This window comes from Castor canadensis, chromosome 11, assembly GCF_047511655.1.
Source record: "Castor canadensis chromosome 11, mCasCan1.hap1v2, whole genome shotgun sequence".
In the NCBI taxonomy this organism is placed as follows: domain Eukaryota; kingdom Metazoa; phylum Chordata; class Mammalia; order Rodentia; family Castoridae; genus Castor; species Castor canadensis.
Genome location: NC_133396.1, coordinates 43,044,437 through 43,058,722, shown reverse-complemented (window position 1 = coordinate 43,058,722; position 14,286 = coordinate 43,044,437). Strand labels below are relative to the sequence as shown.

The window sequence follows — 14,286 nt, the reverse complement described above, 5'->3', positions numbered from 1 at the left end:
GTCACTGGAAGCTGTTGGTCAGGCTGAGAGCTTCAGGAGTAGGGCCAGAGAATATGAATTTCCAGTAAGCTCCACCAAGGACCCTGATCGTACGTCCAGTTTGAGGGTCTGCACGCGATGTCACGGTGGATATGAAGGAAGCTCTTGGCTCCTCCTTCCCACAATTGTGGCTGTGTTTTACCTGGGCCTGTGTGCTCGGAAGGTTGGACAGCACAATGAGGAAGATACCCTAGGAGGGACAGGTGAGGGAACAGCAAGCCCACATGGTGGCTGATGACAAAACTAGGGCTCAAGGTGGTTGCAGGGCTGTGTTACCCTTTAGGAGATGGGCAGGCAGGACAGATGCCACAACTCAGTGGGGGATCCTGTCACCCAGCCCAGCTCTGTACCCCCTCCCCATGTGGACCTACCTGTGTGTCACCGAGAGCCCAATATCCCTTCGTACCATCTGCGGGGATCCGTGTGGGAGATCTGCAGAGAGAGAGAGACCGGGTTGGACAAGCTGAGGAAGCTCTGCCTGAGACAGCAGACTGCTTGTGCCTGTGATCTTCTGGATCCAAGGTCATAGGCTATATGAGATGCAATGGTGCATCACATAGCGGGGAAATGTTTCCCAGAGCCAACAGCACCAAATGGGGATGGGCCAGCCAGACCAGACGAATGGTATGGGCACCCTCACACCACAATTATTCTCTAGCAAACATGGCCACCTGGCCCCTGCAGATAGCTCAGAGAAGCCCCGTGGATTTCTGCTTCAGTGGATGGTAGGCTTGGGAGGTGGAAGGAACACAAAGGAGAGAGAAGTACTGTACACCCTGATCTCTCACCCTCTCTCATGGACATACAGCTTTGAGGGCTTAATTCTGTCTACTCCTTGTTAAACGGGTACAGGCTAACCTTGGCGAAGGGCACAGGACTAGTTAGCCACATAGTTCAATGAGTACCTTCCAGCCAACAGCTCTACCAACCACCCTTGCCAATCTTGGCAGCATGAGTGAGGGTGAGGTAAAGCTCCCACAGGGCACAGTAGCCTGAGCCTTTGGATATGTCTCAGACACCCCCTTTCTCTGCTGGGAAGTGTGCCATAGGCTTTGAGGTGCCCTTCTGCTTGTCTCCCTGGAGGGCATTCTGGGGGCTCCCCTCCTGACTGGGGTGCTCTAAGAATAGACCTCCCCAGTGTTTCCAGCTTGGCAGGCTCTGCAGGGATGAGCAGCTGGATGCAGTCCGTTATCCACCCACAGCCTTCACGTCCTATCACCCACAGTTCTCCAGCACATTCGTAACAGAGTTGATGCCCCTCAACTTCCTCCAGGGGCAGCCCTAGTTAGCAGCCAGGGCCACCAAAACACATGGCTCTAAAAGGGGTGAGCTGACAGCTAAAGAGACACAGACACTGGGAAAAGGAGATTTCAATCATGTAGCTTAGAGCGAAACCTCTTGATTTGTAACCTCGGCCACTGGCAGAGAACAGGGAAGTAACATAGCATGTGGACCAGGTAGACCCACTCTCTGACCTGGATGGGAACACTGGCGCTGAAGGCTCAACAGGTTCACTGTTGTGGTCCCTGTATTATCATGGCAACTGGAGGATGACAGGGCAAGGGCTGTCCTAGGTGTAGGCTCTGTGAGGACCCTGGAGAGGAGTAGTGCAGGGGCTTTCCTTCGTGACCCATGCCTCCCTGGGGTGCTTCAATTCCCTGGAGACAGTCACTGCCTGCTAAACCCTTCTCCCTCCCAAGACCCCGCCCATAGCCATGGCAGCAGGGGGGGGGGGCGCCGCTCCCAGCCAGCTAAGCTAAGACTGATATGTCACTCAGAAAAACCCAGGCATCTCCACATTTCCATTCAGCAGACTCCTAAGGCCCAGTGTTCTCCCACTGCTTTGAGTCACAAGTGACCCCACAGCACAGCGTGTGTAGGGGACTCTCCCTAGCCTGGAGGTGCAGGAGTTGAAAGGGGGGTCAGGGTTGCCTGGCTGCTGCTTCCCCTTCCAGGGAGATGTGCACCCTCAGATTCAGAGGAATGCCCATCCCCTGGAGAAAGGGGTCGTGGGACATGGCCTAAGGATGGCCCATCTCCACCTAAACTAGGCATCTGACACCTCCCTCCTGGAGCGCTGCTCTACCAGGGCAGCTCCAAGAGCAAGCATCTGCCACAGAAGTCACTGTAGGGATGACAAAGTGGAGACAGGCTCATCCAGTCTCTGTTCCCCAAGAGCAGCCACAGGCTGGGCCAAGGTCACATGTCACTTTAAGGCCACCTGTCTTGGAGCTATCTCCTGAAGTGGTCACCAGCATTGCTTCTGGATTATGGAAGCCAAGTGGGCTAAGAGAGCTCAGAAAAGTCCACCCCCGATGGGGACAGCAACACAAACGTGACTTCTGGTGGCAGAAGGGATGAAAATGAATCACTCTTACCAAACCTGAAGGAGACAAAAAAGGAGAGAGAGGGGTTATATCACCACTCTGTTTCCTAGAACATTACCCTTGGGGGCAGCAGGGGAAGGGGTGGATAGGCCAGGGGTTGGGACAAGGGACAGAGGCCCAGCCCTAAGCTGAGTGGCTATGGGAACCCTAGCAACTTTTGTGGGGACTTTTCCTTGATGAAAAGGGCCAGGTGAGGACATCAAAACAAGACCCTGTGCTATGCACTCTAATACATTAGTTTACTTAAGCCTTGCCAGCAAGGTAGATTTTATTCCAGTTCATAGGCCAGGAAACTGAAGTCTTTCTAGGTCACACAACCCATAAGAGGAAGAGCCCTGCCTAGGGACCAGTCAGAAAAAGGGGTTGGCATGCTGGAGAGTGGTGGCTAAGGCAGGAAGGTCAGAAGAAAAGTTGTACAGAGCCTAAAGGGGACCCCAAGAACGGCCATGTGGGGAGATACTCTGAATAAGGCCTCCTCAGGGGCTGCCACTCTCTCCAGGAATAAAGGGACACAGGAGGAACAAGGACATTCCATCTGCCCTGAGCAAAGTGGCTTGAGCGTCCATGTCACCAGCTGTCTCTGGTGGTGGTAGTGTTGGGGGAAATAGACTCAGAATCCCAGGATTCTGAGGCCTGGTGCTCTGTTCTCCAGGGAACTGAGGCACTGGTTTTAGGGAGCCCCCTCTGGCTAACCCATGGACACATGGTAGTTCTCACTGTGTGCTGCCGCTGCATCTGGGGAAGCCCAGATCACAAGAGTGGTGGAAGGACCACCTGTATGGCACAATGGAACCCATCAGAGCGGCTCAGGGTCCCAGAGAGGACCCGAGACAGTCTGCATGGAGACAAAGCGGAGCAAGTGAGACAAATAAAAAGGACACCAAGGTCCAAGGAACTCTCTAGGAAAGAGGTGCCCATGTTAACGCAGGAAGCCAGGTGCTCTGACCCCCAGGGGGCACCCAAAGAAAACTGCTTCCTTTCCTTCTATCCTGCCCACACAGGTACATCAGCAGGGGTAACCTTTATAACAACAAAACCCCACAATGATCTAAATGTCCACCTGATAGGGACCAGTTAAACTATACAATGGAATGCTATGAACAAGATTTTAAAAACTAGCTTGTTTGAATTATTATACATACATATATACAAAACTGACAACCTGGTTGGCTACTGAAGGGGAGCCAGGAGAATGGGTACAACTGATGGGGGTACACGTTTTCCTGGGTCACATGGGTCACAATGCTTTTGCATTTCGTATCATATGACTAAACTTAGTTAATACAAATGCTATGTAATGAGTTGCTATACTGTATTAAGAAATGGGGACAAGAGCCAGGCATGGCGGTTCATGCTTTGTAGACCCAGCAAGCAGAAGGCAGTCAGTCGGATATTGAGTTCAAGGCCCATCTGGACTTGAGACACAGACGACAACTATATATGACTGCCGGTGAGCATTTAAAATTCACTTTTCTGCCTAACAGTGGCCAGCCGGTGAGAAACAAATCTTTGTTGTTTTAAGCCTGGAGATTTGGAGACTGTTTGCAGCCCAACCCGGTCTACCTGACTGACACATGGTGTCATTTCACGTGTGCGTGCATGTACAGAAACAAATCTAATGGATTCAGTCCAAACTGCTCTCTCTGGGGATTAGACCGAGAGATGGGGATATCATCTGCTTTCTACCTGGGTTGATTTGTCCTTTTATGTACGTTTAAGAGGAGAAAGCCACAGCCCAAACTCACCTCATTGGGGAGACCTCGTCGATGCGGTTCCCCAGCTGGGACTCGTGGGACTTGCTCCGGGTGAGCGTGGGGAAGCTGGGCAGCAGCTGGAAGACCTTGCGGCTGGGTGGCGGGGGTGTCCGTGGTGGCTTCAACTTGGCATGCCGTCGCAGCTGGGGCGTGGTGGGGGGCGTGATGAAGCTGTGCAGGGCTCGGGGGGTCAGTCGGCCACTAGCATGCAGGGGGATACAGGTGTCCGAGAAGCCCTCGCTCAGGCCGGGGACCAGGGAGTCCGAGGCGGGCAGAGCTGACACAGAGACGGAGCGGGGCCCCTGGGCGCTGCTGCCCAGTCTGCCCAGCTGGGAGCTCCCTGGGAGCCAGGGCAGGCTGGCTGGGGACAGAGTGTCCACAGAAGGCCCCGAGCTACTTTCCCGCCGAGCGTCCAATGAACTCCAGCCCGAGTCCTCTTTGTGCTCCCCTCCTGTGGACCAAGGAGTGAGTCACAGAGGGTTGGGGCTAGATGGGACTCACAGGTGCCACAACTACCCAGAAATGTCTCAACACTGTCTGAGGTGGCACCTTGCCTCAGTGGATGTGACTTGTCAAGTCCTCTTGCATACCTACATCATCCTCCATGGTACCCACGTGATGTGAGGCCCTCAATATCGATGTTACCATTTCCACTGAAGAGGAGGAAAGAGGCCCAGAGGGGGACCGCACTTCCCGGCAGCAAGCCAGGAAGCCCACCCTAACAGCAGATGACCTCAGCTGATCTAAGTTAGGAAAGGGAAGTTAGGGTGTGAGGTAGGAAAACTTCACTTTAAGAAAATTCATACATCAGCCAGGCATAAAAGCACATGCCTAAAATCTCAGCTCTCAGAAGGCTGAGGCAGGAGGATCAGGAGTTCAAGGCCAGACTGGGCTACATAGTGAGACCCTAGCTCAAAAAAAAAAAAAAAAAAAAGAAAAGAAGGCTGGGTGGTTCACACACCTGTAATCCTAGCTACTTGGAGACTGAGATTGGGAGGATTGAAGTTTGAGGCCAGCCTGGGCAAACAGTTCAAGAGACCCTCTCATCTCCAAGATAACCAGAGTTTTGCAAGCACACAGCCCTGAGTTCAAACCTCAGTCCTGCCAAAAAAAAAGAGGAAGAAAATTCAAACATTGGCAAAGGGGACAGTGGCCTTGGGGATTGTGACAAAAAGAAAAGGGCCAGTTACTCCAATCTAGGAAGAGTGAAATGACCTTTGGTTGTGACCGCACCATGACCTTCCCCACTATTGAAACCTGGAGGCTCAGTGGCCAGTTGGTCTATTCATTCAAGCCCCTGCTGGGTGCTAGGTGTAAAGACATAAAAAGACACATCCCCTGGGCTTGAAGAGTCCAGAACTGGGACAGGTATGCAGCAGAAACATGTTGTGACGTGGGACAGAGAAGCACACAGGAACTCTGCAGGGGAGGTGAATCCACCAGCAGGAGGGGGTTAAGGGCTGAGCCTGCTGAGAAGAGGGTGAAGAAGGTGGACCAGGCAGAGGGGACGGTGTGTGCACAGGCAAGAAAGTACCGGTATCTTTCAGAAACTACAGAGTCCCCTAGCAATAAAGGAAATGCAAATTAAAACCACACTAAGATTCCACCTCACCCCTGTTAGAATAGCCATCATCAGCAACACCACCAACAACAGGTGTTGGCGAGGACGTGGGGAAAAAGGAACCCTCTTACACTGTTGGTGGGAATGTAGACTAGTACAACCACTCTGGAAAAAAATTTGGAGGCTACTTAAAAAGCTGGACATCGATCTACCATTTGATCCAGCAATACCACTCTTGGGGATATACCCAAAAGACTGTTACTCCAGAGGCACCTGCACATCCATGTTTATTGCGGCACTATTCACAATAGCCAAGTTATGGAAACAGCCAAGATGCCCCAGCACTGACGAATGGATTAAGAAAATGTGGTATCTATACACAATGGAATTTTATGCAGCCATGAAGAAGAACGAAATGTTATCATTCGCTGGTAAATGGATGGAATTGGAGAACATCATTCTGAGTGAGGTTAGCCTGGCCCAAAAGACCAAAAATCGTATGTTCTCCCTCATATGTGGACATTAGATCAAGGGCAAACACAACAAGGGGATTGGACTATGAGCACATGATAAAAGCGAGAGCACACAAGGGAGGGGTGAGGATAGGTAAGACACCTAAAAAACTAGCTAGCATTTGTTGCCCTTAATGCAGAGAAACTAAAGCAGATACCTTAAAGCAACTGAGGCCAATAGGAAAAGGGAACCAGGAACTAGAGAAAAGGTTAGATCAAAAAGAATTAACCTAGAAGGTAACACCCACGCACAGGAAATCAATGTGAGTCAATGCCCTGTATAGCTATCCTTATCTCAACCAGCAAAACCCCTTGTTCCTTCCTATTATTGCTTATACTCTCTCCACAACAAAATTAGAGATAAGGGCAAAATAGTTTCTGCTGGGTATTGAGAGGGGGGAGCGGGAGGGGGTGGAGTGGGTGGTAAGGGAGGGGGTGGGGGCAGGGGGGAGAAATGAACCAAGCCTTGTATGCACATATGAATAATAAAAGAAAAATGAAAAAAAAAAAAAAAACTACAGAGTCCTGTGAGCCTGAAGAGGTCAGGACAAGCCGGAGAGGCAAGTGATGAAGATGGAGGGGTCAGCTCAGTTGGGAAGGCCTTGGGTGTCTTGTTAAAGCCTTCAGGTTTAACAGGTAGGAGACAGGGAGATGCTGGAGGGCGGAGGGCAGGCAGAAGACTCGGGGACTATCAGAGGAAGGAGAGATACGTCACGTCTCTCCTCTCATCCTCCTCAATGAATGGGAAGGGCAGGAAGAGAGACTCTGACTCAAGCCAAGATGAGCTTCCCCTGTGGCCCTTTTGCTATCTGCTGCACACGCCCCATCTCCTGCATGCTCCCCAAGTATTTTTTTTCTCCCCAGACCAGGTGAGGCTCTTGCATCGGATATGCCACAGCCCCTGCCCAAGACAGGCAGCTAAGAGTAGTGGGACAGACACTGAACCCCTCAATCTAAACCACAGCACTGTGCTCTCCTCCCTCCCACAAGGCTATGGATTTTCAATATGGTGGAATGACACTGGAGGGAATGAGCTCTTAGGAGTCAAAAGTGGCCAAGCCTCACTGACACAGCAGTGTATGGGGGTAGTTTGCCTCACATAAGGTTTCCTTGTGTATTCCATCCCCTCCAGGAGCAGCCTTCCTCCCACTACAATGCATGAAGAAGTTCTGTTCACCACTCAGCTGGGCAGACAAGTTGGCCCTTGCATTCCCAGGCTGCTTGTTCTTTTAGAACTGCAGCCACAACTAACCCTGCAGCTTATACACTGGCCTATTAGAAGCACTGGTTGCCTTCTTCTCATTGTGTAGATAAAAGAATAAGTTCAATGAATCTACAGGCAATTCTGCCACCAAAAGAAGCCTCAAATTCTTCAGATTTCTTATTTGAGTCAACCCCACTTTGGGTCAGCTCAGAGATGGTGAATCAGACTTGATGTGAAGACAGTTGGCAGTGGCTGCTTCAGAATGACTCTGGGGTCACTCAGTAGGAGAGCTCATTGATTAGTAAGGTCTACTTCAGATGCAGGATGGACCGTATCAAGAGGAATGACCATCCTCTACTTGCCAGCATAGGCAACCATCTTTCATTCATAAGACTAGACGCCCACAATGGAAATGATGTCAACATTCTCCATCCCTCCACAGGCCTAATACTGAAAAGAGCACCTAAGCACATCACTGTAACTCATTTCATCTCCACAACAACCCTGTGAGAGAGGGGCTGCTATTACCTCCATTGTACAGATGAGAAAACTGAGGCACAGTGAGGTTAAGTAACTGGCCATGGTCCCATGGGTCCTAAGTGGCCACGCAGAGGTCTGATTCCACAGCCCATCTTTACTGCGCCTGGGCTGCTCTCACCAAGCCCTGTTGGGGTGCAATGAAGATGCTGATTGCATGACAGAGAGATCACTGGTACCCACAGTCCTAGCAGGTGCTGGTGAAGTACAGTCTCGGCTCTCATCCTGCATTGGGATGTGGCTAGGAATCTCCCGGCATGCAGGTGCCTCACAGACCGAATGAGAGAGAAGGAACCTGAAAAAAGGACCTTTGGAGGAAGACACTGGAATTCAGGTGTGCCCCACTGCCAGGTGTGGAACCTGACATCTCACCCAACAGTGCCAGTGCTCAGGTGCTTTGGGCTGTAGGCCACTTCTTCAAAGGCTGCAGCCACAGGGTGTGTCACATAGCTGGCATATAGCTGGTGCTTAATAAATCAGTGACTTCCCTATCTTGGCACCCAGGACAGGCAGACAGCAGCCTTCATAATTCTAACAGGTCATCACCATTCATCAGTTGACTCCTTTACAATCCTTTAAAATCCAGGGAGTAATGGGACAGGGATGGGAGAGTTGATGAGTGACCCCAGAGATCCCAGTTTGGGAGACAAATTCTTCACCTTTCCACTGCATGGAAACAACCCAACCAGCACTGCAGTCCAAGACTCGATCCCAGCTCTGTCACCAACTGTTGTGTGTCCCTGATCATGCCCCCTACCCTCTCTGTGCTCATTCTCCTCTGGGGATAGGAATGCTAATCACACCTTTGTCACCTGCCAGAATACCTGGAACATAAAGATTTTCTAAATAAGTGAAACTCAACACAGTGCGGTATACTCAGAGGACTTAGTATGGGGGCCAGGAAGATATTAAACCCAATCCTCTCTGGGGGAGAAAAATCAAGCACAATATAAACTTCAGTGCCTTCTTTTAAGCCTCAGGCAGCCAGAGAGAAGACAGGCAGCTTGGTTAATTAAAAGGGGGCCTAATTCCATTCATTAGACTCATTTTAATGCTGCATCTATGTGGTGGAGGGAACAGTCAGTCAGGCATTTGAAGCTGTGTCCAAAGCAAGATTTAGAACGCCTGTGAATAATTCTCAAGGACCTTGTCATAATGCCAGGATTATACACTGCCTAGGACAGGCACACTCGCTCACAGCTAAAAAGCCACACAACTTCGCTAATCATCCTTGCCTCAGGCTGAGTCCACCTCAGCGTGTGCCCTGTGAGCAGAGCCTAGCCTACTCGAGAGACCAGGAGCAGGAAGGGAGAGGGCTGGGATTGGGGGCAGGGTACGGGAATGCAGGAAGCTGGTGGAGGGCACAGAGCCACCACAGATGACTTCCTGCAGGGGAAATCACATAGGGCCTGCCTCGCAAATGGGTGGGCTGGGGATTCTTCACAATGGCTACGGCTTCCTAGGTTGGACTGACCAGGCCAACTGGTCGGAGAACTCTAAAGCTCTGGGAACTCTGGGAGCCATAGCCCCCTTAAGGCCTAGGTCCAATATACACTTTTGAGCAGCCACCTTGGCCTTTATAAGGTGCCCCAAAACCCTGAGCCACACTAGCCCTACTCCGTGGCTCACCTCAGCAGAGGACCCCACCTCCCAGGGAACAGGCCAGACCTCCCGAGGAGACAGGCCTGGTATAGGGGGAGGGAAGTAGGGCCTACCTACCCAGGCCTGTCACCTTCCGCAGGCAGGTGAGGGCTTGCTGCAGACGGCCACACTCCTCGGTACTGGCCCCCCAGCGCCGAAGCGTCTCCTTGGCCTTGGCCTCATCCATCTCCAGCAGGGCATCCAGCGTGAGCTCTCGAGGGATCTCCTGAGGGGCACAGAGGGGAAGGCAAAGAGCTGGGTGAGCAGTCAGCTGAGTCCCAGAAACTACTACATCCTCAGCCTGTAGTGCTGGCCTCCCTGCTGAGTGACAAGGGCCAGCTGCATGCTGGGCCAGCCTCCATCCAGAAGCCACCACTTGTCTGAGGACACAGGCAGAGTGCTCTGGCCCCCACCCCCAATGCTCCCATAAACAGCAGCTGAAATGGAGTTGCCAACTTTGGGATGGGGAGAAGAAAACACTAGAAAGGTTTGGTGGGGGCATGTGGTCTCTCTAGGTTCTTTTTAATTCTCAACAAAACAAAGTTAGGAATCACAACAACTTTTTGGAATAGCAAATGCTTCAAAGTTAGTGCTTTACAACTTTGTAGTATCTGAACTAGACAAGATAGATTTCAAAAAAATTTGGCTTAACAAGGAGTTTTGAAAAAACAAAAAAACCAAGAAGCCTTGCCAACCATTGCAGAGGCACTCATTGACACGTCTTACTTAACTCAGTCAAAACAGGTCATTGGGCCCACGTGACACATGAGGAGAGAGGCCCAGAGAGGCTACACTGCTGGATAAGATCACTTAGGTAAAAGGGGACGTATAGCTGGAAGTTTTAATGTAGTCCTGTGATCTTCATTCCCTGTATCATTCCTGATGACGTATGTGACAAAGGGGGAAATTATTCAAGTGGTCTTAAGGTAATCAGACAGCCCTTCAAAACCAAAGGCTTTTCTCTGGTTAGCAGTCATAGGAAGTCAGGGGCTCCAAACATAAAAAGAACTTGAAGACGACCTTGGAGTTGAAGAGCGTCACCTGAGACCAAATGTAGGTAGCCTATAGGATATATGTTGACACCCAGCAAGAAAATGGGGACCTCAGACCTACAGCCATGTTGGGGCTAAGCAAATGACATCCCCCAAATACAGCATGTTTTGGCATGCTGAGGAATTTAATCTAAAGGAAATTAAAAGGCCTTAAAGCAGGTCCTGCTAATAACCCAGTTTCGCTTCTCCCACCCAAGTATGGGGTCCTCCCTGGAATTCCCTTAGTGGCATTAAACCAGACTGCCACAGAGAACATGGCTGCCTTTGTCCTACCTGAAATCCTTAGAAGAGATGACCAGGGACTGAAGCCCATCCACACGGCCTTTCACCAAAAGATGATGTCAGTCCCTGGCTCACTCAACTTCCAAAAGAAATATTTAATCAGCTAATTTTTGTCTCTGGGACCATTCATTTCTCCTAATTACGACTAAGACTGCTCAAAATTGTCCTCATCCCCACTCTCCCTCCCCCACAGAAAAAGGGCTGTGAGCTTCAGAATCATTTGGGGCTGGTGGGGAAGCACAACGTGGTTGCATCTCTGCACGGAATCAGTTTCTGTCTTTTCTCCTAGTTAGACTGTCTTTGTTAGTTTGTTCCAAGGGACTTTAGATGTTAAAGGGGAAACTTCATCTCTCCCCTCCTAAGTCACAAGAACCAGTATTCTGCCCGTACCCTACGTGAACTTGGAAGTGGATTCTTCCCCAAAGCTTCTAGATAAGAGTCCTTGGAAGATACTAAGCATGGAAGGAGGCAAGGCAGGCTGGAATTCCTCTGTCCATCTTCCACCTACAGAGCTATGAGCTAATGGATGCTTTCATTTGTTCTGCAGCAATAGAAAACTAACACAAATAGTGAATGTCTGAGTCAAAGTTGGGCTGTTTCCTCTCATCACGGGGGGACATACAAGCGTGGCACTGACTTGAGGAATGGGCCGTGTCCCTGGCCTCCAGGTGCTTGCATCCCAGTCAGTCTCTCTGTCTCTGTCTGTCTGTCTGTCTGTCTGTCTCTCCCCCTCTCTCTCTCTCTGGGTGTGTGTATGTATGTATGTAGGGGTTATACAAATGAGTGATCTCAATGCACTAAGATATGGGCAAGTATACAGAGTGCAAACAGCTACATAACCAGATTAGGTTTTTCTTCTTCTTTATCCTTTTTTATATTTTCCATAGCAGGAATGTCAGATATTCCACATTAAATGATCCTGTAAAGTTTGAAGTTCTTGAAAATCTGACTTTCAGTGATTTTTTAAAGCAAGTTGTGTCTAACTTTATTTTAAAAGAGTGCTTTCACTGTCAGTGGATTTGCAGCATTATAAATCTTGGACTTGTGTCAAAACTCAACTGGTGGAAAACTAGCAAAGCCCTGTGGGCAACAGAGTAGGGAAGTCATGCCCTTCCCGCCCTCACACCTGTGGCAGGTGCTTCTGTGTCTCACCAGTGTGTTCAGCTACCTCCAGAGCTGTGGCAAGCTCAGCACTGCTTAGAACAAGTCACACACAAATGAGAAACAGACATGTAACAGTACCAAGAAGCTCATCACTGGTCAGACAAACCCTTGGTGGTGGTCAGAAATCCTTCCACACAATAACACTAACTGGTCATAGGAAACAAGATAGGAACAGCACAGAGAAGGGAGGCTGATTCAACAATCATCACATGTAGATACTTTTATTCCATCCACATGTCCTCCTTTATTCCCTTAGCAACTCTCCTCCATCTCAATGCAGTTCGACATCTCCCTTCCCCTGCACCCCCCCTCCCTTTTTACCTCGAAAAGCAGCCTGGCAACTGTCAGGGGCAGAAGTGACCTTTACCTGAACACACTGCATGGAGCAAGCCTCCACCTTCCTTAGCTCACCACCCACAAACACCCAGGTGTGGGCACACACCCACACGTTGGCCCCAGGCTGGGTTGGCTCAGTAGATTTCTGGAAGATAAGAGTTCTGTGGGATGGGGGCAGGGAGGGAGCAAGGCCTGGAAAACCCAATTCCCAGCCTAACTATAATGCAAAGAGGGACTCCCCTCCTTCCTTTTCATTCTCTTCCTTGCTTCCCACACCAACTTTCAATTTCTCAAACTAATTCATTATCACCAACTGTTTGCGGGCACAATATGCTCAGTGCTTTGAACTCCACCTTGAAGAACTCAGCAAGCAGAAGCTGTTCAAATCTTTGTTACTGAGGCTTAGAAACCTTGTGTGGCTAACCAGCTGGGACAGAATCGAAGCCCAGATGTGCCAGGTTACAACGTTCCTCAACTGTCCTGTGTTGTCATTTGCTAACCTGGCAAAACCTTGGAACTCACAAGGCACTGTTGGGGAGAAATTATTGTTTCAAAGTAATTGATTTCTACCTATTTTACAAAACAACTATCCTGTAAAATAGAATCTTCTTTAGTTCTTTACTCAAGTGAAGCAACTCCATTCAAAAGAGAAACAGCCAGGCATGGTGGTGCATGCCTGCAAATCCCAACTATACTTGAGGCAGAGGTAGGAGGATGGCAGTTCAAGGCCAGCCCAGGCCAAAGCATGAAATCCTATCTGAAAAACAAACTAAAGCAAAAGGGGCTGGAGGCATGACTCAAGTGGTAGGCTAAGCACATGCCTAGCAAGGGCAAGGCCAATTTCAATACTCTGCACTCCTGGAGTGTTTGGGGCGGGGGCGTGGCTAGAGAGGAAGAGAAACAGGGAGAAAGAATGAGAGAGGTAGGGACAGAGTAACATACAATATGTTCAAATCCATTTCCCCCCAAAATGAAAATGTAAAAAGAAAAATAATGACCCCTGTAGCTTCAAATTAGTTGAAAGTGCCTCTTACTCCTCTTAGGTTTGGGGCACCAGTCTGCTACCTCTCAAATAAGAGAGGAGGGATGGCCTTTCTTTCCCTCTCTTGCCCCCCTCTTTTTATCTAATTTAAAATAGGACTAAAAGGTGGGTAAAACCAAATCGGGGGGGAGGAGGGGGAGAGGAGACAGGCAGGGATATTGGGCAAAAGAGTCATCCTGGGTTCCTTCTCAAGCTGCCCCACTTGTCCAGGACAGGCCAACCTGCCTTTCATGCATCACTTTTGGGTGTATAAACTGCACGTTCCATGTCAACGAAACCAGAGTGCTTAGCACACCCTCCGCACCTAAGATTATTATCATCCTATTCAGTGACTGTTCCTAATCCTCCCGCCTGCAGGGCTGAATTCTTGGACTGGAGCAGGGACCACATGATCCCAAAGAAGTGACAGAGTTGTCTATTCACAGTCCACAAACAGGTAAGCTGACAGGACAAAGGTCTCAAATGTGTAAGCCTTGGGCCCAGGCCTTGGGAGGAAATGGGACTAGCAGAGATGTAGCCCCTGGATCTTCTTTTTATGGAGACTTGGGTGCTTTCTGCCATGGACAGCAACAAGGGAAGATGGTCATCAGAAACCCACCCTTTGTTCTCACTCAGAGAGGACCAAGGAGGCCATGGAGGGGCACCTGATCTTTGAGTGTTGAATAAATATGAGTTTTTATTTTTAAGTGGTTGATTTTCACATGGAGCCAACTCATTTGTTTTGTGCAGACAAAACAAATCCTACCCATGGGTTACATAGGGCCACCAGGTCTGA

The 14,286-nt window shown here is 49.8% G+C and overlaps 1 protein-coding gene across 6 annotated transcripts in view; it reads right to left on the bottom strand.

Moving 5' to 3' along the window:
• Ksr1 (kinase suppressor of ras 1) overlaps positions 1 to 14,286 on the bottom strand; it is a 135,889-nt gene that overhangs the window by 28,375 nt on the left and 93,228 nt on the right. For 4 of the 6 annotated variants that reach the window (XM_020174031.2, XM_020174033.2, XM_020174035.2 and 1 more), the window contains 4 exons: positions 9,714 to 9,861; positions 4,172 to 4,631; positions 2,418 to 2,422; positions 411 to 471 (listed from right to left, as the gene is read on the bottom strand). In XM_020174031.2, the coding sequence (XP_020029620.1) occupies positions 411 to 471; positions 2,418 to 2,422; positions 4,172 to 4,631; positions 9,714 to 9,861 (674 nt within the window). Of the gene's footprint in view, positions 1 to 410; positions 472 to 2,260; positions 2,423 to 4,171; positions 4,632 to 9,713; positions 9,862 to 14,286 lie in introns of those variants that run through there. The other 2 variants (XM_074046436.1, XM_074046437.1) reach the window with 1 other exon arrangement.